Source organism: Mizuhopecten yessoensis, unplaced genomic scaffold, assembly GCF_002113885.1.
Source record: "Mizuhopecten yessoensis strain PY_sf001 unplaced genomic scaffold, ASM211388v2 scaffold4947, whole genome shotgun sequence".
NCBI classification, from domain to species: domain Eukaryota; kingdom Metazoa; phylum Mollusca; class Bivalvia; order Pectinida; family Pectinidae; genus Mizuhopecten; species Mizuhopecten yessoensis.
Genome location: NW_018405801.1, coordinates 575,584 through 603,537, shown reverse-complemented (window position 1 = coordinate 603,537; position 27,954 = coordinate 575,584). Strand labels below are relative to the sequence as shown.

Below are 27,954 nucleotides of genomic sequence, written 5' to 3'. Positions count from 1 at the left end.
ATCCAGATGATATTTATTTCGATATTCTTTTTTACCAAATCCTTATCCTCCCATTCAAATTAAACAGTAAATCTGATTGTGAACCAAAATGCAAACAAATTAGCATTAGCATTACATATATTGTGCACCAGTCAACCCCGCTAAACTCCCACCCCTTAAATGTGTTACTGACTTTGAAGCCAAATCTCATTATGTAACAATTTTGTGAGAGTGTCATTATTTTGTAGAATACACATACACCAACACATCTCAACACCAGATTTAGGTCGACTCAATCCGAAACCTGTCAAGCCTCGTTAGGGCGTCATTGATATTCGAATAAATTTGTTTCAAGAAAGACACCAATATCTTGAACACATATAAATATTCAAGATCAAAATCCAAAGAAAGTGCAACAACTGTTTTTAACTTTTTAAATTAATAATCTCATCTCAACAAGTCTAACTCAGTTCATCTTTAGACAGGTTTGTTTCACCAATTTAAGATGATGAAGTGTTACGATTCGAATCTGGCGTCAATATCACAGCTGTCTTTGACAGGCCAATGGCTAAAAGACATTGCCGAACTGTATACAACAGCACACAGAGGGAATGGAATCAGCATTCTTCGAGGGGCAATAATTAGATACTGTGATATTGGATGGCTACAATGTTGCTGATGCTGTGATGTTGCTTGGCTGAAGTAGCGGAGGCTGTGCTGCTGGGTGGCGGCTGTGGACCATGCAGTCACATCTATTAATCCTGATCTATCATGGTAGACATTTACTAGGTAACACATGTGTTTCTACATCACAAACATACCACTTTTATTTTCATCAACCCAAAGAGAAAAAAGTTATTAAAAGATTTTCACCCTTCAAAGAAACAGAAGTTGTAAATTTCTCCACTTGAATCGCCCTATAATGGTTTTCTCACACTCTCTCTGACATAAAATCCTAAATAACATGTAACTTGATAGGACAATCAACACTACTTTCAGAATCCTTTATATTTTACTGGTACAGTAACATGGCTCATGAAATATCATACTCTAGAAAATTATCCACAGATCTTACCAAGATGCTGTTTGTGCGACCAAAGTAAATATGAGCTCAATATCAATAATTCTTACTGGCTAATTATGTCTTGTTCATTACCAGTGTAAAAACTCATTTCAATTTCTGTGAAGTCAGGAACATTTGAATACAGAGTAAATGGCACCTCCCAAAATAAAATATCTGATATGAAATAAGGGAGAATTTCAGTTTGTTTTCATAACAAATATTTTAATGAAGTCTTAATAAAATTGTTGTTAAAGTAAACAAGAACAGATGGAAATGTAAAAATGCATTTTCTTCATCCTGACAGCAGTTTTCCGAACTTTCTGTAACTAAAGGAAATTTCATAATTATATGTCTTTCCGAAAGAAGTATTGGACTTCAGGAACATTTTAAGTTAAGGATCAATGTTCCACTGCAGACAAAACACTAGAGTTCCACTGCATGTTTTATGTACAAACATCAACACCCCCCCAACACAACCTCTCCTTCTTTTTTCCTGTGGGCCTTAGCCATGGTACTTATATTTAAGTATGGACCATTGACCAAGCATTGAGCTCAGTTGGTTAGAGGGACAGTCTGATTTGAGGCCCAAAATTTAAATCCTGGTCAGTGGCACCATCACATTTTTACCATCCAAACACTGTTGTTGTTAACTGTCCTTTCATCTCTTTTTTTTCCTATAAAAGTTCATCACGGTAAAGTTTTCTTTTCCAATGTATAAAAGCTATTTTCATGTCACAAAAAATGTTTTGTCTGCCATAGCAGAAATTTTCGGCACTGGTACAGGGATCTTTAAGAACGTTTTCCCTTAACTTCCTGGTTATGATTTCGGAGAGTAAAGAATGGTCATGAAAGTGGGCGCCAGATATCACAGTGTTATCGTGTGTGTCATACAAGCCGGAGTATCAGTACAGATTGCCGATGGATTAGCCCCATCACGTCATGAATACCAGACAGACAATTATGAAAATATCTATCTTCCAGATATATATACTGTCATTATAAACATATATAGTCAATACAACTGGGAAAACCTGTATGTCAGTTCAACAGACATATAAGGTCTTACTCACACCTTACATATGCATATATGTATACTTGCAGCCAAATTATTTGTACATACAGTGTGTCTACGTCTGCAGAAAAGAACCAGAGTTTTATCTCAGGGACAGCAAGTGCTGGACAAAATCAATTTCCTGCAGTCTAACCTCCGCTACCACTAAACATGCAACTGGTGAGAAGCTGTAGAGGTCTAATCATACACATTGTACCCCAAACAGCTCGAGGGGTTAACCAGGTAATCGTTATCAGGTGTGTAACAACCTAGTAATTACTGAAGGTAGGAAGTGATTGTCATTATTCAAACTGTAATGACATACCTGAACCTTGTGACCTTTTAACAAGTACACCAATAGAATATATATATCCTATATCTATATGACAATTACAACCATGCCTATAGAGGTTAGATAGTCTACTCCCAATGCGACCATTACAAACATACCCATAGAGGTAAGATAGCCTACACCCCATGTGACCATTGCAACTATGCCCATAGAGATAAGATATACAACACCCTATGTGACCATTACAACCATACCCATAGAGGTAAGATATTCTACACCCAATGTGACAATTATAGCCATGCCCATAGAGGTTTTATAATTTATACATTCCATGACAACTACAGCCATACCCATAGAAGATGGCACACCTAGTTGGTGACAGTTACAACCATGCCCATAGAAGATAACACACCCAGTTGGTGACAGTTACAACCATGCCCATAGAAGATAGCACACCCGGTTGGTGACAATTACACACTTGCCCATAGAAAATAACACACTAAGTTGGTATTAATTACAACCATGCCCATATAAAAGACATACAGTATGCCCATAGGGCAATTCCAACCACATTGGCACAAGATATGATATCTTATAATTTGAGAAATTGACACGGTCTTGGATGGGACAGCTCTATTCAACACCCAGAGGTACGGGAGAGAAATAAATGTTGACATACATGTAGTTGACACCAGTATATTTTTTCAGTTCCATATCATATTTTTAACAAAAAATAGTATAAATGGCTGTATTAGAAATAGTTCTCTTGGTCAGAAAATATTGTGAGGTTTAAAATTAATGTGACGTCATAAAGAGAATACTGACACATGGCCACATCTTTACCTATCAGACTGTATGACCGCCGCATCAAATCCATATATATTTGTGTACTTAATAGTATTGACATGATACACAAAAACAAGTACACAAATACACCATTTTACTAAATTTTACAAAAGGTTGTTTATTCTGTCTAAACTGGTTCAACTGACAATATGCCACAATCCAAGAAATAACATTTAAATTTTTGACATCAAAAAGTCATACATACTATTTATAGCAACCTACGGACAGTAAATGATTTCACAAGAACTATTAAAAACAAAACAATTTTGTAACTGCACCAGTACACCCTATGTCACAAAGTATTCCTAATTTATAACATTTCAACAGAAACAAATTTCTGTTTGGAATTTATATTTTTAAAATAAATATTATAATTTGATTGCATGCATTTGATTTTGAACATATGTACTTACGACCAAATTCCCTTTCCCCTCATCGCTGACTTGTAGCAGAGTGCAAAGTAATTACATTGCCTCGTAATAGTGGCAAGGTAGGTTTACAAACATGAACAGTACACCGAAGAAGGAAATCCCCAGATACAGCACCACAATACCGTCACTGGAACTCCGCAATACAGTCACACAACTTTTATCTCCAATATCAAATGAAAAAAATCTCAAATTAATCCTGATTCAATGTTGATGTAATCCCTCTGAGTTTGGGGCAGCAGGCAGATATCACCAGTTTCTACGTAAAATATTGGTTATATTCCTCGAACATTCAACCAACAAGACTTGTAAAAGAAGGATGAAATGCGGAAAATATGTACAGACACCAGAGGTGATAGGGAGAATGCCTACAGAGAGTGGTTCTAGTACAATGTATATGGAGTGAGACTTGAGAGGGACTCTAGTGCAGTGTCTATTGAGAATCTCGTCTATGGAACTATATACTATAGCACAGGATGTGCAGAGAGGCAGTCAACAGCCCCAGCATCAGACGCAGCAGACGGCTCACACGCTCAGTGGCCCACTCAGTGGCCCGTACATCAGAGTGTTGGTCTCTGTGAATTACAAACCCATTCACAGGTCCACTGTATAGATATGAGGGCACTCAATGGCCAAATGATGACAGGATCTGTCTGACACTCCTCTTTAGACCTCACCTCTGCATCACCTCCTCAATAAATTCAAATTCCTTCAGCATTGTCACATCCCCTATATACACTGGCAGTGTTACACTTCCTCCTCAACCCTATTGTTACAGCCCTTCACAACTTTTCATTTATTCACAAAATAGTTTGTTTTTACCTTCTTTTTTCATTTATTCCCTTTACTCATAAATTTCTGATAGCTTTAATTGGTTCTCATCTGCAGAACAATATGTTTATTTAAATTGTTTAACTGATAACATATCTTGATATATTTGACAGTTAAGAGTGTTGAATTGGATAAATAGACAAGAGGCAAAAGGGGCCTGTATTGCTTACCTGGCCATATAAGCAACCATGGAAATGATTCTCATTAAACATAATACTGGGGTTCAAAATTTACCTTCATTTCCCCTACTGATCCCTGTTCCTCTGTCCCCAGCGGGACCACACCTTCTGTTTATACAAAATTGAGTCCCTTTGCCCAATTCGGTTAAATTTTCTCCCTGTAGACTAAGAAAAATCTTAAATCTTTCCTTCTGTAGCCCCTATTGGGCCTTGCCCCTCTACCCCCTGAGGGGCCACACCCTCTATTTGAACATGATTGGGTCCTGTTTGCCCATTAATGCTTCAGACTAAGTTTAATAAAAATTCACTGAGCCATTCAGGACTAGTAGGGTTTTAAATAAAAAGTTGACAGCCGACAGACAAACAACAGACCCCGGGTCATGACATAAGATCACCTGTATTCTGGACCCAGAGAGCCAAAAAAAGAAACAGGTTTGAGATCGAAATATTTAATTCAAGCATTTTAAAAGTTGGTAATAACAAGAAGATACCGATTTTGCCAGGTATGACCACACACATACTCAATTGCACAAAATTATAACAGAAACTATGTTCTACCTCAACAACTCAAGTTTAATCACTGAACTTCAAAATAATTAACAGTGGCTGAAGATTCATGTCAGTCATACACGGGTCTTGTCTCCCCGTGTATTCTAAATACCAAACTGATTAAAAATCCATAATTAACCCAGAAATTCTCTCCACAAGAAACATCCCTAGAAATCCTTCTATAATTAGCCTACAAACACTCAAGATACGAGAAGGCTTAAACCAACATAAGCCTATCCCATTTCACTTTTAATTTAAACTTTCCAATTTTAATCATCACTAAAAATCATATCACCTAGAATGGATATCCTCAGATCATTAACACTTTCAACTTTTCATAAAATCAATAAATTGGTAGCACTTTCCTTCCCATTACATCAGTTATAAAGCTAACAAGTTAAATCGGAATCGCTGACGGCTGTGAATTCTCCAGCATTTTGAGTGGCTATGCCTTGTGTGTCCGTCAGACTCTGCTTAGCCCCTAGCACACATACCTCAATCATCCCTGTGTAAGATGCTGAGGCTGCTGCAGGATCATCCCACATGATTAGTTGTTGGATGATGTGCCAATTATTAGATCTGTCTTCCCTCGTTTGTCTTCTCTACTTGACCTCTGACACTATCAATTAACAGTTCAACGTTTTACGAAGTCCTCATGGTCACAGGTCAATTACTAAAATGTTCTACGCTTGTTTGATTTGCATTTTTATTCAGGCGACTGACAATATTAATTCACTTTAACATTTTATTCTTTGACTCTGTCATGTATCAATTCCAAAATTAAGCAAACCATCTATTAGCATTCTTAATTTCATGTCTCTCATGTTTTAAGGTAATAGGAATATTTTGTCTCTGTTCCGCAATTTTTGTAATGTGACTAGCACAAATTTCATGCCGCATGTGTTATAAGATGAAAGGAATATTTTATTCTCTGTGCCCCAATTTTTGTCTGCCACTGTCACAAATTTTCATGCCTCACATGTTATAAAGTGTTAGGAATATTAGTCTCCAACACAGTTTCAGATTAGCTATTTCATCAAGTTCGTAAACAAAGCTCTGTGTTTTAAAAAAATCCATCAGAACCAATATCCCAACCATAAGTACTACAGCGAAAGGATTGAGCAACATTAGACCTTCCCAAACATTACACAATAATTCTATTTTTGTTGAGATCAGCTTCTTTGCTGCAGCCCCAGAAAATCGTTATCCCTCCGACTCAATTCTTTAATCATTAATTTCATCATTCGATAGATTAATCAAGCGCTAGTTTAGCTGACATTTATTCAGTGACACTAGGATTCGAAATTACACAGCTCAAACATTCCCGGAACTGCTGTCCGAGCACAAACGTTTCCAAGGCCAGGGACTGGCATGCATTGATCAGGCAGCTTTGGTGAAGCTATCATTAATGGTAGAGCTGGCCATAGACCTGCCTGTGTCTATCTATTTATGTTCAACTGTTTAATGAAGATATCTATCTAATGTATTTGTGGCTTCCACTGTTTGATATAAACATCTAAATATTCCATGCCCCACTGTTTGCTATAAACATCTATCATTCTATGTCCCACTGTTTGATACAAACATCTATCATTCTATGTCTCACTGTTTGCTATAAACATCTAACATTCCATGTCCCACTATTTGATATAAATATCTAAACATTCCATGTCCCACTATTTGATAAAAATATCTAAATATTCCATGTCCCACTGTTTGATATAAACATCTAAACATTCCATGTCCCGCTGTTTGATATAAACCTCTAAACATTCTATGGCCCACTGTTTGCTATCTAGACATGTAAACCTCATATCTCCCACTGTTTGATATAATCATATAAACATTCCATGTCCCGCTGTTTGATATAAACCTCTAAACATTCTATGGCCCACTGTTTGATATAGATATCTAAACATACTATGTCCCACTGTTTGACATAAATATCTAACCATTCAATGTCCCACTGTTTGATATAAACCTCTAAACATTCTATGTCCCACTGTTTGATATAAATATTTAACCATTCCATGCCCCACTGTTTGATATATAGACATATAAACTTTCTATGTCCCACTGTTTGATATAAATATCTAACCATTCCATGTCCCACTGTTTGATATAAACATATAAACATTCCATGTCCCACTGTTTGATACAAACATCTAACATTCATGTCCCACTGTTTGATACAAACATCTAAACATTCTATGTCCCACTGTTTGATACAAACATCTAAACATTCTATGTCCCACTGTTTGATATAAACATATAAACATTCTATTTCCCACTGTTTGATATAAATATCAAAACATTTCATGTCCCACTGTTTGATATAAACATATAAACACTCCATGTCCCACTGTTTGATATAAACATCTAAACATTCTATGTCCCACTGTTTGATACAAACATCTAAACATTCTATGTCCCACTGTTTGATAGAAATATCAAAACATTTCATGTCCCACTGTTTGATATAAACATCTAAACATTCATGTCCTACTGTTTGCTATAAACATCTAACATTCCATGTCCCACTGTTTGATATAAACATATAAACATTCTATTTCCCACTGTTTGATATAAATATCAAAACATTTCATGTCCCACTGTTTGATATAAACATATAAACATTCCATGTCCCACTGTTTGATACAAACATCTAAACATTCTATGTCACACTGTTTGATATAAACATATAAACATTCTATGTCCCACTGTCTGATATAAACATCTAAACATTCTATGTCCCACTGTTTGATACAAACATCTAAACATTCTATGTCCCACTGTTTGATATAAATATCTAAACATTCTATGTCCCACTGTCTGATACAAACATCTAAACATTCCATGTCCCACTGTTTCATATAAACATCTAAATATTCTATTTCCCACTGTTTGATATAAACACCTGAACATTCCATGTCCCACTGTCTGAAATAAACATCTAAATATTCTATGTCCTACTGTCCAAGTTAGATCTCTCCCTATATTTCCCACTGTTTGATATAAACATATAAACATTCTATTTCCCACTGTTTGATATAAATATCAAAACATTTCATGTCCCACTGTTTGATATAAACATATAAACATTCCATGTCCCACTGTTTGATACAAACATCTAAACATTCTATGTCACACTGTTTGATATAAACATATAAACATTCTATGTCCCACTGTCTGATATAAACATCTAAACATTCTATGTCCCACTGTTTGATACAAACATCTAAACATTCTATGTCCCACTGTGTGATATAAACATCTAAACATTCAATGTCCCACTGTCTGATATAAACATCTAAACATTCTATGTCCCACTGTTTGATACAAACATCTAAACATTCCATGTCCCACTGTTTGATATAAACATCTAAATATTCTATTTCCCACTGTTTGATACAAACATATAAACATTCCATGTCCCACTGTTTGATACAAACATCTAAACATTCTATGTCCCACTGTTTGATATAAACATCTAAACATTCTATGTCCCACTGTTTGATATAAATATCAAAACATGCCATGTCCCACTGTTTGATACAAACATCTAAACATTCCATGTCCCACTGTTTGATATAAACATCTAAATATTCTATTTCCCACTGTTTGATATAAACATCTAAACATTCTATGTCCCACTGTTTGATATAAATATCAAAACATGCCATGTCCCACTGTTTGATACAAACATCTAACATTCATGTCCCACTGTTTGATACAAACATCTAAACATTCTATGTCCCACTGTTTGATATAAACATCTAAACATTCTATGTCCCACTGTTTGATATAAATATCAAAACATGCCATGTCCCACTGTTTGATACAAACATCTAACATTCATGTCCCACTGTTTGATACAAACATCTAAACATTCTATGTCCCACTGTTTGATATAAATATCTAAACATTCTATGTCCCACTGTCTGATACAAACATCTAAACATTCCATGTCCCACTGTTTCATATAAACATCTAAATATTCTATTTCCCACTGTTTGATATAAACACCTGAACATTCCATGTCCCACTGTCTGAAATAAACATCTAAATATTCTATGTCCTACTGTCCAAGTTAGATCTCTCCCTATATTTCCCACTGTTTGATTTGAGATCTATCCAATGTATTTCAGACTATTGCTGTTTGCTGTTTGATATAAACATCTAAATATTCTATGTCCCACTGTCTGAGTTAGATCTTTACAATGAATGCCATACTGTTTTATGTACTGAGTACAGTATTTATCCAGAAATAAGTCCATGCTTGGTAATAAGCCCATCCATATTCATCACAATAAGTAGAAATGCCAATAACTGCTGCTTCATTGTCCTGTAATAAGCCCACTCCCTACTTCCACCTTAGATATAAGTGTTTGGCACCTGGGATTATTGCAGGATACACATTTAAAATAATTACCCAAGCTAACATGACATATACCTTAAGATACAGTTATTTATTTTAGATTAGCTTCAGATATATGTTTACCTTAACCTTCAGAATATTTTTTTTAGTCTCAACCTCTGATTTATTTACCTAAATTAAGGGACATGTGGCCTTGACCTACATGAAAAGGTCACATGACATGACATCTATGACAGTATATTGGACATTGATCTCAAAATTGCTATAGGCTCTTATGACAATGACTCCAGTGACAGAATTCATACGAAGTCAGTAGCAAATGTCTTTTGATATTATGACCTTGATATAAATATGAATACAAATATGAAATGGCCTTGACCTTTGAGCGATCTTTTTATGATGGTAAACTAAGTTTATAAAGAGATGTGGGTCTCGATATCAACAAAATTTCCTGAATTGCTTTTGAAGGTATGACCCATCTCTTTTGCACTGTAATCCATAGGGCAGGGCTCAATAAAATTAAATTCCTCAAATAAGCTTGCAACACTTGCCGTGGAGTGAGTGATGTAACGGAGGCTGAGCACAGATACACAAACCTTTGCACTGATGGGCCCCGATACTGAAACTGATAGTCACTTAACATTCACAGAGTACAAAACATATCACTCCCGAACGAAATAAAACATTTACGATCAAATGTGTTTTTCAGCAAAATGGTGCATATGGTCACACTAGTGCAAATGGTATATGATCCAAATCGACACAAATGTAATAATATAATGACGTAATACAATTGAGTTAACTTAACAGGCATTGCTTCCAGTGGTGAATGCACTTTATATAGATCAAGGAGTTTCATATGCATCGGTCTACACGTAACAAAGGGGATTTTCTACATTATGTATTATCTAACACTAGCTTTATATGATATAGCGGTTATACCTTTTCACGAGATTAAATTACCGAAAATAGAAACCATAATCCAAAAGCAACTACAAACAAATTGAGGAACTTTTACGGGGATTTTTTTTTGGATAATGCATGTTATCAATAAAACATATTTTAATTTTTGATAAATCTTACAGGCAGATTTCAATTGTTTCAGTGCATTCAAGAAAGGTTCCCAACAAGTAACGGTTGGTTATCACGTATCAAATGGTATAAAGACACAAGGTTTACGTCTTAAACAATTTGACAAAAACATGACAATCAACCCTTACAAGCTTTGGGACCTTTTTTGCTCACAACATTCATATATTATATCTAGAAAACCATATATTTCATTTGCTAATACATTATTCCTGTTTCTGATCCGGGAAACAATTGCTATTATAAGTATGACTTCACAATAGAAGCTGACGTCACAAAGCATTGTAACTGGACATAATAATTAGATTATTGACCAATGAAATAACGTCCAGGGTGTTACCAATTATCCAATGAGTCGGAAGTGAGGAAACCTATAGTGGTTGTGGGGAAAAAACAGTATTCAGACCTGTACATACAACCCTTCCACCACTGTGGACCACAATGAACTCATCCAGATAATTGTATGGAAGAGTCTACTAAGGTTTCCTATGGGTGAAAGGGGAAGAGTCTACTAAAGTTTCCAATGGGTCAAAGGGGAAGAGTCTACTAAAGTTTCCTATGGGTGAAAGGGGAAGAGTCTACTAAAGTTTCCTATGGATGAAAGGGGAAGAGTTTACTAAAGTTTCCTATGGGTGAAAGGGTTAAGAATCTGTCAATAAAACATCAGATTGATTCAAGATCTACAGATTCCTTATCAATTAATCATCAAGGGATCCAATATCAACCAAAACCAACGTAAACAGAAAATGTTCATGTCACGGATGTCAAAGTCTCATATTAGCTACCATGGAATAAAATATCAACCAAAACCAACATAAACAGAAATGTTCATGCTATAAAAGTCTTCATATCAGCTAGTATCAGACTTGTTCATTTCTTGGTTGCACATCCAATCCTACAACAAAACAGTAACAAAACAACACATTCCATAGTAAATCGACAAAATAATCCCCAAACCCTGGTAAAACAAAGAGTAGCACCGCCCACTAGACTAGATCTGCAGGGAGCACAAGGGAATATGTATATATCCCATCGTCTCCTCTAACAGGTGTATAGAATATCAACTTACTATTTATTTATTCAAAACACTCCCTCTTCCAAGTTATTGTATACAAACAACAAAATAATTGCCGTAATAACAAAAACGTGATGAACACATTTTCTTCTTTATAATCTGAGAGAACATCAGACAACAGAGAAAGAATATTTTGGGCAGTGTCCCAAGACGGGAATACTTTGACCTGATCCACCTCCCAGTTTGACCAATAGAGGGCAGCACCATCAGCCAAAACTATATTAAATTCCCGTAGCCTACCGTTCCTGTGATGAATTACAAGGAAATCATTTTAAACTCCCTCCATCTGAATCTGTTTCTAAATTGTATCTGAATAAGTTAAGCTTTGTTAACCCTCCAACTGGTTTTACCCGAAACATTTTTTTAATTTTTTATTTCCAGGAACAAGCTTGGTAACAGACTTCATATTGAATTCTTTAAATCAAACTTATGAAAGATTGATCATGAAGACAATGTAACAGTAAATTTGTATTAACACTAGAATAATCTTGATAAGTTTCAGTTTCACTTTTGGAAGCTTACAAATCTCTCAACAAATGTTCGTAGCTGGTAATTACTCCATTATAAGATGGTTTCTGGCAACATAGATTTTAAATGAAACTCTCGAAGCAGTTAGCCGCACCAGAATACAGTATACACAAATGTTTACCCGAAGTCTTGCATGGAAATAGTCAGTTTGCATGTTGAGGAATACTTGGTACATACAAGTCAACCCCCTGGTTGCAGCCAGCTCATTGCCCCGTTAAATCTAATATCGGGAAGACATGGAGCCCAATAACACCTCATATGGACCATTTAATGTTATATAATCCTTAAAATAGAAAAAATAAAAACAAGCAGCGTTTCAAAACATTTTAGCTGCACGATTAGTCATGTGCTTTTTGTATGAAGATTACAGTGGAGTGGAAACTTCCCCGCCATTAAGTTTTTTTGTGTATTTGTTTTCTTTTTTACAACAGCAGCAGAACAGCAAATTGTCAGGGAAAAATCCAAGAGAATAATGGCCGATCAATAATGTCTTAGACTTCGGAGATAAGAAATGAAATCTACGGAAGCCATATCAGGGATGAAGATTTCAATAAGCTTCCTAATCAATACATTTCTGTCATGCTTTGTCAAATTGTCAATAACTGATGACAAAAGGAAAAACGCACAAGCTATAAAAATAGCTTTTGATATTTCAAGATTTTGATTACACTCCAATGCAGATTATGATGAACAGAAATGAAGAACAACATTAAAATAATGCAATTTCAGAATGCGAGCTTTTAGATTTTATCTGGGAGGGTGTCAGTGCAATTTGGTCACCTATACATTATATATACATTTTTTTGTGTTGGTGGCGATGTAAACCAGATCTGTATCCTTAATCAGGAACATAATCAAACTACGCCATCTTCTTTCGTGTCCACTGATTAAAATCAAGGTAGATCTTTGAGCAACTGATGAGAACTCTTTCACCGATATATATATATATAAATAGATTGCGTAAAACAGCTATAGTCTGTCCTAGATACCGATAACCGGAAATCTATTACGAAATCAATCTAGAAGAAAAGGTTGTCGTGCTACGCACTAGATCGAAAGATGCAAACCTTATTATTGATATTTCTCAGCTAATTCGTTCAAAATTCTATGCGCATTTCCAATCACTCTTGAGAGGATTTGCAGAGTATTTTGAGTAAATAGCAAGTAGAGATGTAATTTATCTTGTTTCCAGGCTTTTTCCAAGAGATCGGTTCTAGCTTTTCCATCTGTCTTCCCAAGACACTCATGTAAACAAGTAGCATTGATTTACTGGCATGCTCAGGTGATAGACGGCAACCTCTCACCCCTACAGCCAAACATGGAACCTTTCAAATCAAATGATGAGCTGTTCCATTTTAAATGTTCAGGGTGGTTTTGCTTGTCAAATTTCTGATGTAATTTTCGGTGTCCTCCTTCTGGTCAAAAATGATTCCAGTTGTAATTTGGAATGATGAGCTCTGACCGATGTTAAATTGACTACGGTAAACACTCGGATAATCATGATTGATTACAACAGCTTCAGGTTGTGAAAGTACATGGAACTTGTTGCATGCACACATGACAACAGCAGTATCAGTTTCCCAGACAGGAAGCTTAAGATGTAACAAACAACAGAACGTTAAGACCTGGTCATTAAGTTACTTTTACAGACTGTTTTGCCCTTTCAAGATTCAAAATGCCTTCTGCAGTATAACAAGAAAGTATAAACTTTTTTTACAAGACAGGGTGGAACTTCAGCATGACATCAAACAAAATGGTCTGAAGATACTGAAGGAAGGAGGCCATCTAGACCAAGTGGTTCTAAAGAAGAAGTTTTATCTGTGCCGTGACCTCAGGAGGATGTCATCAACAACACAACAATAACTGTATCTTCCAAGACAGGGAGAACCATATATGTCATCTGTGGCTGGGGTGATCATACCAGAACTGACAAACACACCAGTATTGATAACACATACCAGGTCTTCCACAGCATTGTCCACCACACAAGTATTGCTTTAAAAGACAGACCAGGTCAACCACAGCATTGGCCACCACACAAGTATTGCCCTCAAAGACAGATAAGGTCACATCTGTGGCTGGGGTGATCATACCAGAACTGACAAACACACCAGTATTGATAACACATGCCAGGTCTTCCACAGCATTGTCCACCACACAAGTATTGCACTCAAAGCCAGTCAAGGTCACCAACAACATTGCTGACCACACAAGTGTCGCCCTCAAAGACAGACAAGGTCAACCACAGCATTGCTGACCGCACAAGCATTGCCCTCAAAGACAGAAAAGGTCATCCACAGCATTGTTCACCATACAAGTATTGCTTTAAAAGACAGACAAGGTCAACCACAGCATTGCTGACCGCACAAATATTGCCCTCAAAGACAGACAAGGTCAACCACAGCATTGTCCACCACACACGTATTGCCCTCAAAGACAGACCAGGTCAACCACAGCACTGTCCACCACACAGGTATTGCCCTCAAAGACAGCCCAGGTCAACCACAGCATTGTCCACCATACAAGTATTGCACTCAAAGTCGGTCAAGGCCACCAACAACATTGCTGACCACACAAGTGTCGCCCTCAAAGACAGACAAGGTCAACCACAGCATTGTCCACCACACAGGTATTGCCCTCAAAGACAGCCCAGGTCAACCACAGCATTGTCCACCAAACAGGTATTGCCCTCAAAGACAGACCAGGTCAACCACAGCATTGGCCACCACACAAGTATTGCCCTCAAAGACAGACCAGGTCAACCACAGCATTGTCCACCACACAAGTATTGCACTCAAAGTCGGTCAAGGTCACCAACAACATTGCTGACCACACAAGTGTCACCCTCAAAGACAGACAAGGTCAACCACAGCATTGCTGACCGCACAAGTATTGCCCTCAAAGACAGAAAAGGTCATCCACAGCATTGTTCACCATACAAGTATTGCTTTAAAAGACAGACAATGTCACCCTAAACATTGCTGACCACACAAATATTGCCTTCAAAGATAGATAAGTCACCTACAACTTTGTTCACCACACAAGTATTGCCCTCAAAGACAGATAAGGTCACCCTAAGCATTGCTGACCACACAAGTATTGCCCTCAAAGACAGACAAGGTCACCCACAACATTGCTGACCACACAAGTTTCACCCTCAAAGACAGACAAGGTCAACCACAGCATTGCTGACCGCACAAATATTGCCCTCAAAGACAGACAAGGTCACCCACAACAGTGTTCACCACACAAGTATTGCCCTCAAAGACAGATAAGGTCACCCAGCATTGCTGACCACACAAATATTGCCCACAAAGACAGACAAGATCACCAACAAAATTGCTGACCACACAAGTAATGCTTTAAAAGACAGACAAGGTCACCCTAAGCATTGCTGACCACACAAGTATTGCCCACAAAGACAGATTAGGTCACCCACAAAATTGTTCACCACACAAGTATCGCCCTCAAAGACAGAAAGGGTCACCCACATCATTGTTGACCATACAAATATTGCCTTCAAAGACAGATAAGTCACCCACAATAATGTTCACCACACAAGTATCGCCCTCAAAGACAGACAAGGTCACCCAAAGCATTGCTGACCACACAAGTATTGCCCACAAAGACAGACAAGGTCATCCACAGCATTGTTCACCATACAAGTATTGCTTTAAAAGACAGACAAGGTCACCCACAACATTGTTCACTACACAAGTATTTCCCTCAAAGACAGATAAGGTCACCCTAAGCACTGCTGACCACACAAGTATTGCCCTCAAAGACAGATAAGGTCACCTACAGCATTGTTCACCACACAAATATTACAAATATTGCCCTCAAAGACAGATAAGGTAACCCTAAGCATTGTTGACCACACAAGTATTGCCCTCAAAGACAGACAAGGTCACCCTTAGCATTGCTGACCACACAAGTATTGCTCTGAAAGACAGACAAGGTTGGGTACATCATTGCCGACTAGACCAGTATTGCTGTGATTCAAAGAAAGACAAGGTCACCCTAAGCATTGCTGACCATACAAGTATTGCCCTCAAAGACAGACAAAAAGGTCACCCTAAGCATTGCTGACAACACAAGTTTTGCCCTCAAAGACAGACAAAGTCATCTTCAGCATTGTTCACCACACAAGTATTGCCCTCAAAGACAGATAAGGTCACCCTAGGCATTGCTGACCACACAAGTATTTCCCTCAAAGACAGACAAGGTCACCCTTAGCATTGCTGACCACACAAGTATTGCTTTAAAAGACAGACAAGGTCACCGACAGCATTGCTGACCACGCAAGTATTGCCCTCAAAGACAGATAAGGTCACCTACAGCATTGTTCACCACACAAGTATTTCTTTAAAAGACAGACAAGGTCACCCACAGCATTGCTGAACACACAAGTATTGCCCTCAAAGACAGATAAGGTCACCTACAGCATTGTTCACCATACAAGTATTACAAGTATTGCCCTCAAAGACAGATAAGGTCACCTAAGCATTGCCGACCACACAAGTATTGCCCTCAAAGACAGACAAGGTCACCCTTAGCATTGCTGACCACACAAGTATTGACCTCAAAGACAGACAAAGTCATCTTCAGCATTGTTCACCACACAAGTATTGCCCTCAAAGACAGATAAGGTCACTCTAGGCATTGCTGACCACAAAAGTATTTCCCTCAAAGACAGACAAGGTCACCCTTAGCATTGCTGACCACACAAGTATTGACCTCAAAGACAGACAAGGTTGTGTACATCATTGCCGACTAGACCAGTATTGCTCTCATGCAATGACAGACAAGGTCACCCACAGCATTGTTGACCACACAAGAATTTCCCTGAAAGACAGACAAGGTCACCCACAGCATTGCTGACCACACAAGTATCATCCTCAAAGACAGACAAGGTCACCCACAGCATTGTTCACCACACAAGTATTGCCCTCAAAGACAGACAAGGTCACCTAGAGCATTGTTCACCACACAAGTATTGCCCTCAAAGACAGACACGGTCACCCACAGCATTGTTCACCACACAAGTATTTCTCTGAAAGACAAGACAAGGTCATCTACAACATTGCTGACCACACCAGTATTTCTCAAAATGAACGACAAGGTCATCTGCAATGCCTTCCAATCGACTAACAATTGACTTATGCATTCTCTCAAAGATTTCAATAAGCCCTGATCATGTTTACCATACGTGTAGAACAGTTTAGGTTTAGTACATCATCATCGGTATTACATTTTTAAACAGAGATACGGTAATCAATCATCAGTTTCAAATTTAAAACCTGTAACACTATATAAGATTGCCTACCCAAGAACATCGTGATGCTGTAGTGTTTTGTCTGCTGTATACATGATGATAACACGATTACCATATCGTCTTCCACCAGTTACTAATAAACATTCCCACCTATACACTAAAGTGGATCTGTCCAGATCAATGAATGGTGTAGTCCATTGTGTATACTTAGGGGTCAACAGGTTAAATTCCTTCCGGTACTCCCTTCAACATCTAATTAAGTAGCAAGTAAATGTTTGACCACGGAACAAATCAATGGTCTACACTGGAAACAACTCCCTTGGGAAACCATTAACCCATTTTTGCCTCAAATAGCCCCCAATTCCTCATTTGTCCTGCATCCATTGGCCAAATGATCATTCCTGGACCACTGTTTACTCTTTATCTTCTAGACATGCCAGAGTCATATATACAAAGCTAATTACGTATTTGGTTGTTATCTGAAGGAACACTCCCTATTCCCCATTATTATGGCCAGAAGACTTATCAGTCCATCAGTTCAGGGGGAAAACAGAAACATAAATTATCCTGAATCATCATACTTTGTCCCTATTATTCTTCAATGAAACCATAACTTTAATTGAAGAATTTCATTTGACATTCTGATTAATCAATCATAAATTTTAGAGGAGAGTCCTGTGTCCTTTACTCAGAAAGTGTTGATGGGACTCATAGAATTTCTGGAAGTATCGAAAATCAACATGGTGCACGTGGGACACATACATTTTAACTATACAGTGGAAAAAGACGCATAAAAATGAAATGTCGATTGATAACTTTTTAAAGCTAGAACTTATCTTTCTAGCAATTCTTTATTTTCAAGAGGATCAGTTCAAAATTTGATTTAATACTGTATCATTTACCCTTCAGAACATAACATAGCACTCATTTATAAGAAATTAAAGGTAGAAATTAAGAAACAAATACCACAAAATAATATGTTTAAAAAGAACTCACCTCTGACTTTGAAACTGTGGACTGAAATTATTAACAATGTGATTGTCCAGTCGTCCATTTAGAATGAAACGGTTGTCCACTCGTGTGTGACACAAACACGGGCAACGACATCGACACTGCTCAGTCTCCCAAACATTCATTTTAAACAACTACAACGAACACAGGCCCTAAATCCATTGGACCATGACTCTACATATACTCCTACACTGGTATAATAATTCCAGCCCACTTGCCGAGACCTTGGTCAGTATTGAAGACCAGATTGCTCGGGACATATGGGTGCAGCCTCCGTGGAGCTACAGAGTAAAAGTCCAACCAGGAGTCCATCTTCTGTGATAGTGTAACTACATGTGTATCATTATCAGAATCTGTTTGTACATGGTACTTATCACAATTTAAAGTGTGGAGGCAGGCGGAAAAACATTGTTATTGGTAATTAATCTTACAGCATTACAGTATACCTGTGCTTGTCATAACTGTTATAGATCACCGATGATGGATGGACGCCAGCCTCGGCCAGCCCGCATAGTCAGCATTTCACGTCTGTAATCCTCAGTATCATAACAATCATAATCTCTGGGACAGTGGTCAGTGCTTATGTCTACTGACCGCCACTAACTTCTCTAATATCAGTCAATGCTTTATGGCTGTGATCCTCTATATCACTGGAATCATGATCTCTGTGGTCAATGCTCCATGTCCTGAGTCTGCTGACCACCACTAACTTCTACTCTTACATCCATCAATGTTTTATCGCTGTGATCCTCGATCTATAGCACAGGAATAATATTCATTGCAGTCAATGATCCGTGTGCCGATTCTGCTGACCACAACAAAATTTTGCTCTAACAGAAATCAATTCATTCAATTCTTTATGTCCATGATTCTGCTGACCACAACAAAATTTTCTCCAACAGTTGCATGTCTGTGATTCTATTGGCAACACAACAAACTTTTTTCTCTAACAGTCGTCAATACTTCAGGTTCGTGATTCTGCTGACCATAAACTTTTTTCTCTAACAGTCGTCAATACTTCAGGTTCTTGATTCTGCTGACCATAACAAACTTTTTTCTCTAACAGTCATCAATACTTCAGGTTCGTGATTCTGCTGACCATAAACTTTTTTCTCTAACAGTCGTCAATACTTTAGGTTCATGATTCTGCTGACCATAACATACTTTCTCTTCAGCAGTTGTCAATGCTCCATGTCTGTATAATACTGACCACAAGGAACACATTTCTTAACGGCGAAGGGTCAATGTTTCATGTCTGTGATTCTAATGACCACAACAAAACATCTCATGACATTGGTCAAGTGGTCAATGCTTCATATCCGTGATTCTGCAGACCACAACAAACTATTTTCTCTAACAGCTGTCAATGCTTTGTGTTTGTCATTCTACTGACCACAAGGAACATATTTTCTTGCCAGTGGTCGTGTGGTCAATGCTTCATGTCCATGGTTTTGTTTACCGCAACAAACTTTTTTCTTACATAGGTGAATGTTTCATGTCCATGATTCTATTGACTATAAGGAACATCTGTTCTTAGACATTGACCAGCTCATGGCTTGCAGACCATAAATTTTGAAATAAAAATTCACAAAATCACACTTGTTACTGTGAATTTGAACAAAAATTAATAAAATTAATTCAGGATTACGAAAAAAATTGATAACGAGATTGAAGTCTTAATTGGCATAATATCAACCCAATTAATTTATATGAAAAAGTATGTAAAATTCAGAAATGCAATGTTCTGTCCCATACATTTGGCTTTACAGCTAGTACAAGTACTATAATCTTCATTGCCTATAGCAAACAGTAGACTGTTCTGATTACAACTGCACCAATGATATCGTTCTAATAAATAACCAACATGTTATAGAACACGCCAATGTAATTTGTACACATAGTTTCTTGATCATTTAGATACAGCCGTGGACAAAGCCTACGCCCACACAGTCCATCCATACAAACCTCCAGATATATAATTCCCCGAGCCAAAACACATATCATTGGACAAAATCCGCTCAGTCAGACCATCAGAGGTTTGTCGACGATACCGAAACGACCAGAAAAATGTACATAATTCCCAAAGCCAAAAATAATACAATTGGACACCAAACACTATATGTATATTTCGCGTAAGAGAGACAAACCCATGAATTAGTAATCAAGGTATTGTCAGTGTTACACATTGGCAATCGAAGGACCTGCTAGACAATTGTAGACTAGCTAGCTCAAAATGCCATCGAATGTTACTATCATAATTTTATGCACAGTATGGAGCTGGCTTTAGATTGCATGATCACCGAAATACGGCTGCCATAAACTGCTGGCAAGGAAAACCTGCAGTAAAAATACAATTTCATTCTAACCCACTTAAAGTAATCCAGCGAAAAATGCCATCCTACCAGAGAAAAAAAACAACCTGTATTGCATCCAGAAAGTATGGCATAGATGTTCAACAGACAGAGACCTTTATTAAGAAATATTGAATCAAAGAGAAAATTTCATTTGTGAACAAATGTGCAACAATTAAGGACTATCATGAAAATTCCAACTTTTCTCTGCAGTGTGTACCTGAATTTATTTGAATCAAAACAGCTATGTCTCTTCAAAGAGCATTCTGTTCTGTATGAGAAAGATCTGGAAAGTGATGATCCTATTTGTAGTGAAGAAATCGGATTTTATATCTGTCTGAAGACAGAAACTCAAAGGCATTCCCCGAAACCTCAGGCCAGGTTACTCCAGTGTTTGAATTTGTGTAATGTTTCTGTTACAGGAAAAATGAATTCTACGATGTAATTATAAACAGATGTTGAACCATCCTGAACAGATCATCATATGGACACTATCCATCCTAAATGTACTCAAAATCCCCATCTACCTCTAATTCACTGGAACCTTGAGAACAATTTTCCAATTTCTGAAAACCTGAAGAGTAGAGCCTTCTTGTTGAAGTTCTATGCTTTTTAAATGTGAACCAACTATTGAGAAATATGAGAGTATGTAGAAATTACTATGACATTCTTAACACGTTCACCCCTAAAGTCACATTTGAACCTTACCAAATCAATGACCGGGCAAGTCCAGTTTTAATATGTAGGGGTGAATGAGTTAAATACCCTACCACAGAACCAAACAACCATCACAGACCCAGTTCAAACAAGTTAATATAAATGTAGTTGGCACTACATGTATTATGAAATATTTATTTTAAGCTATTTTTTACAGATGTCTTCTACATACAACACCTTGTGTTGCATTTTACAGGATTACATTGTTAGAAATTGTAATATATCAAAGCAATCAAAAATATACAAAATAAAAAATAAAACTTTCACAGGTAGAACTAGGGATCTATCAATTTCCATGCCTGAACCTTATTGATGTTGCTTTCCAACCACAAAACCAACCTCAGAGTTCAATATCTTTTACAGCTATATATAAGGGAGAATACTCTGATTAATATACAAGTGGAACTCTTCAAAATTATATCTGTTCACTGGTACCACTTTCCTTAAAGAATGCATGTATCAGGAAAAAGTAGTCAAAACACAGAAAGTTTGCTTCCTCCCCAAAGTGCAATTTCTACATGGTGGACGTTTTACTACTAGTTATTAGTGAGGTACTAAAGTGGACTTAAGAGCAGCAATAAAATTGGTCAGTTGCATACCTCCTGGCCACTTTATTGGTTAGCTCCATAAACTTGTTGTTATTACTGCCCCTTTTCTTGGCCTCGATTGCATGAAAGCTTTGTCAACTTAACATGTTATTCATTATAAATTTTGAAATTATCTCTTTGTTCCCCAATAATGTTTCCAAAATTAACAAAACATTTCATATATTGACTTGTAATAGTTTTTCTGAATCCCAAATTATTCCCTTTTTTGATTCTAACATATTTGAAAATTTGCATTTTGAAAAATGTTCATTAATTAATCGTTAAGCTTGTCATATTTTAAGCAACCAACCCCTGGAAGCTAAAAATCTCACAAAATGTGACCATTATATTAGTTTATTTAATTTAACAGAGAGATCTGGTCAAAATGGACTAAATGACATTTTATTCTGCCTGGTAGTCTGACCAATAACAGAGAACATGGTTCACAATGACCGATGGTCTGGTAGCTATGTCCATAAAAGTTGATGAGTGTCTATTTTTTTCAAAGCCTGGTTAGCTTAACCAACTGGGTGGTTTTTTTTTCTTCAAATGAGAATTTTGAGAAATCCTCAACACTCAACAAATATTTAAGTGTTTCTTGTCTTAGATGTTCATCTAACTTCCAATACAAGAAAAGTGAGTCAAGAATTTCAAATTTTTTGAAAATATACTAGATGAAAGATTTGCTTGGTCTAGCCATTAAGCTTATGAGGTTAATACTCTTATCCAGCTGGTCATCAAAATTGACCATGGCAAAATGACATTTTATTTTGAAACCTGTCCAGTGGCTGACCATTAACAGAGAGCACTTGTTCATCTGGTGATTGACCAATCAATACCATATCCAGTGTACAATGCCATTAACCCATTCACCCCTGAAATTTCATAATGAACTATTCCAACCTTTGAATCGGAAGAGTTCAAATGTGTCTTCAGGGGTGAATGAGTTAAAACAGCCAAACAGACCACCCCAACACGAACACATATCAGCAAATGGACCGGAATCAACAGACTCAGAGCTATGGTAACAAAATGGCAGACACAACATCAGCGGAATCAGATTGGCATTCATCAGATCGGCAAACTGACCAACAAAGATATATGGGCTAGACACACAAGCATGTCAAACTCTAACGAAATCAGTCTCTTTATCATGATCATGCCTAAATAGAATGAGAAATTTCCATATCAATATTTTAGGCTGGACCTGGCTTACTGAAGTATCATAAATACAAACAGAAATAATTTTACACATTAAGAATTCATAATTTGCAAAACCGTTGTAGTTTGCTTATAAATTTATTTATCAACCTTAATCAAAGATTTAAAAAAACAATAGCTTCTACCTTAATTTTTCATCCAGATAGTTATATACATACCACATTTTATAATGGTTAGTCCAGAGAACCTTAGTCCCTGAAAAGGGGTAAAAATGGGCACTGACTTACATTTGCACATGTACATGCACATTAACCCTTTCACCCCTATGTAACTTTAGTAAACTCTACCATATATTGATCTGGATGGGTCAATTATGGTCCACAGTGGTGAAAGGGTTAACTCATTCACCCCTGAACTTTTCAAACCTTTGAATTGGAAAAGTTCAAATGTGTCTTCAGGAGTGAATGAGTCAACCCCTTAACTCATTTGAACTGGACTTACCCATTCTTTGATTAGGTTAAGTTCAAATGTGATTTCATGGGTGGATGGGTTAAATTAAACTCTATTTATATAAAACAAAAATACATTAGCAGGTGTCCCCTATATAAACAACAAACACTGTACAGAAGATGTAGACTGGTTTATGTTAGGTAGGTAAGGAAGGGTGAAGGGTGGGCTTAACATTGACCATGTGTGATATTACACAGGTAAAATACAACACATGTACATACATACAAATGCTTAACCCAACCACAGCCATTCCTGGGCTTATAAGTCATGACCTGGTCATGATTGACCTTACCTGACCTTCCATTCACAGTAATATAATGTGGTGGTTCAATATCTACTGACCACTGACTCAATATCAATGACTAACACATTTTTTACCTAAATGTATCAAACTTTATTATCGCCCTTGCGCTTATCAATTTAGTAAAAATTAACTCATTCCCCCCTGAAATTTCATAATGACCTATACCAACTATTGAATTGGAAGAGTTCAAATGTGTCTTTAGGGGTGGATGAGTTCAAATTTTTACAAAACCTTCAAAAACTCTGGAAAAAATACCTAAACAGACATTTTGTTTAAGTATTGCAATACATTATGTTAAAAGGATGGATCAGAAGTTGCCTGGAGCAGAAGAGATAGTGGGTGTTTTAAAAACGGGGTAGGGTGTTTATTGGGGCAAACATGGTACAGAGGATCTCTAAACCTTTTTCACAGATTCATTCAAAAGCCATCCAGGAGTTCGATAATACACAATGGTCAGTTTCAACCGAAAGCAGATGTAAAGCTTACTGACCACCTGTTACCGATAACATTTTTGTATCAGAAGATTACTTCGTGTGTATAATGACTGCATTAGCATGCATGTCAATATGGCCATCTTGTCTGTACTTCATACTGTAGAGTAAATCAATAAACAGCATGAGAAACAAGCCATCAGTACTTTTGGCTCCAAACTCCTCTATAAACTGTCAACATGCAGACCTAATACAGGCAACTTTCTGTCAAAGACAGACTGATTACCGACTATTGTACACAGTATTCTCATTATCAAGGGAAATGAAATGTTTTAGAATTATTATTTTTTTCAATGTTAATCAAAATGTTCAATGTTGCTAATTTGAAGGCTTAAGTTGGGTCATAACGGACAGAAATAAAAAAAAATATATAACAATTACTTAAATATATAACAATTACTTTTTCCATGTTTCCCACTCTTAAGGATCCCGGTCCCACTACAGCATGGTTTTTCCTATATACAGTGAACTCCCCTTACCCTCCGTTTGGACATAACTGTAGCACAGTTAGGCTAGGACACTTCCATCGACTAGCTAGGTAGCTCAGTTACTTAAAGCAATAGTATACTGTCTGAAGTCCAGGATTCGAATCCCGGTCGAGCCCAACTAAAGTTTTTCATTCAGAACACTATTGTCGATTATTTTGTTTTATTTCATTTTCATTATTTTTTATTAAAGTCCAGCAAATGTATGGATTTCTTTTCAGACAAGATTTATCAAAGCTATATAGTCATGCTGGAAAAAACAGTTTCCAATACTTTGTTAGTTTTTGGCATTGGTGCGTGAATCCTTAAATTATGTAATTTAAGTACAGCGGAATAAACCTATAGATATATATATATTGAATGTGTATATTTCATTACTAGTATACTTCACCGATTACTTAACCAAAGGTGAAATGCAAAAGCCTTTTAATACTTTAACAGTTGACAGAGAACTAAATCCCAGCAAGTATTTAAATAATCTGCTGTAAAATCCCTGCCTAATCTATGTTTTATGTAAACAAGCAATGCACTGGTTCAATGGAGATTACATTGAAACCAAACAAACATGCAGCATCATGCTGAACAAAGATAGATTTTACACTTCTGTAGATAGAGCCCATATATATATATATATCTCCGTATGAAATACGTTCATCATTCTGAAAATGAAAGATTTTAATCCCCTCCTCGCGAATCGAAATCACTGAAATACTTTTCGAAACAAATTTCATGTACGGTTGTCATATAAAAATAGGTGACATTTATGTGTTACAAGGCATGAAAATGCCCAAGATCTTTCAAATTTGATGAATCAGTCTTCAGCTGAGAGCAGTCTCGCAACCCAATGTTGCTGATAATGATGGAAACATATACTTCAAATACCTTGCTTCAGGTTATCAATACTTGCTTAGTTTGCAGGAAATTTCATTTACATTAATTAACCCATATAACTTCATATCATACTTGCAAAATCTTATTTTAATTAGTTCAAGCAATGTATAGATATCCAACACTTGGTCCTAAACTTTCAATATTAAACTGAAATCTCACAACACCTACTGACACAGAAAATCATTTCCAGGTTATCATTATTTGTTTAATTTACAGGATTTTTTCATTAAATTAACTAACCCATATATCTTCATATCAAACTTGCTAAATCTAATTTGAATTTGTTCATGCAAGACATAAATATCCAGCACCTGGTCCGAAACTGTCAATATTAAACTGAAATCTCGCTCACCTACTGACACAGAAAATCAGTCCTGACTATGTAAACAGTTAAACAGGGTATATTGTGAAGGATTAGGAGCGTACAAATCCGACTGACACATGGAATACCCCCTCCAGGCTTAAGATTAAGGATATGTCCATATTATTTTTAGCAGATACAAGAAGTTAAGACAAATCCCCAACTTCGCTGCTGGAAACACGTTCCACAGGTACATTTAACTGAATTCTAACAGTGCGCTTGTAATACTGTTTAATCTAGTTTAAAATACACTGTATTAAAATACACTGTATGCAGCAAATGGATTTTCAAATATCGTTCAGAAATTCAATGGTCTATATATATATATACTTACTCGGTACACACCATGTTACTACCGTACAGAGTCTCCTCCTTCAATACAAATGCTTCGTCAAAGTTTAAACGAATGTCTTTATAAGGTCAATGTGACCTTGGAATGGGTCTCCTAGGGTATCTACTAACCACCTTATAATCGTCTCAAAATGTACAATAGTCTACCTTATAATAAACCCTAGGCATGAATGTACACTGTGTACAAGCTCTCCGACAGGAATGGCCATAAGGTCAAAGACTAGGCCTTTTCACAGCTTTGAAATATATGTATATGATCTTTAAAACTAAATTTGATAGTGTTCCGAGTTTATTTTTTTGCAAAAGTTAAGGTCATATGTTATAAACAACAGGAAGGGTTTAAGGAAGTCCTGAAATATCATGTCTGAATTATCACTCAGTGAGCATTTTATTATTTTTTTGTCAATGCCAAAGGGGCGTGGCGCAGATCCCCACCATACAGTTTGTACGCAAGTATTATGAAACATAATATTTATATAATGACTGTGGGGTGCTGACCAGTATGCGCCACACCCATTTGTTATAAATGAAACATGGTTTTCTTGTACATAATCAGAAGAAAATTTGAGAAAAAGTATGAATCCCTGCATCTGCTCAATATGTATGTATACCTTGTCATAAAAAAATCATGCTGAACAAAAAACATCTACAATTTACATATATCATGAAAGTCAAACATGAAGAAAACCCTTAGGGTGACAATGACAAAGCAGATTTGAAAATGACAATTTCTAAGAAATTACAAAATCTAGGTAAAAAAAACAACAGTGAATTCACATTCCATAATATCAGCATTGCACTTTAACTCATTCTCCCCTGAAGACACATTTGAACTCTATCAATTCATAGGTTGCAAAAGTTCATTATAAAATTGCAGGGGTGAATGAGTTAAGACAATAATTCCTAGTATATTTATTTATAGATATACAGATAAAATAGATTGTACAGCAGGTGTAAGATATATTATTTGATATACCTGATATGAATGTTTTACCTGTTAATACATATGCATTAGTCTTCCCCCAAACCCGCAAATACACATGTGCACACATACACAGAAAGCTAGCATTCCTTCAAATTTAAGCCTACCATTCCTTTGATGGACCAAAATACTTTTACTTACTTACAACTATATCAATATTATTTTAACACGCAAACATTCTTCCACAAC

General features: G+C 36.7%; 1 protein-coding gene across 2 annotated transcripts in view; it reads right to left on the bottom strand.

Annotated features, from left to right (window-relative positions):
- LOC110450043 (rho GTPase-activating protein 39-like) overlaps positions 1–27,954 on the bottom strand; it is a 170,690-nt gene that overhangs the window by 136,291 nt on the left and 6,445 nt on the right. Inside the window, exon 1 of one of the 2 annotated variants that reach the window (XM_021497269.1) lies at positions 3,645–4,099. The exons of the other annotated variant lie outside the window; for it this stretch is intronic. Within the exon in view, the coding sequence (XP_021352944.1) occupies positions 3,645–3,667 (23 nt within the window). The 5' untranslated portion in view covers positions 3,668–4,099. Of the gene's footprint in view, positions 1–3,644; positions 4,100–27,954 lie in introns of those variants that run through there. 2 annotated transcript variants of the gene reach the window in all.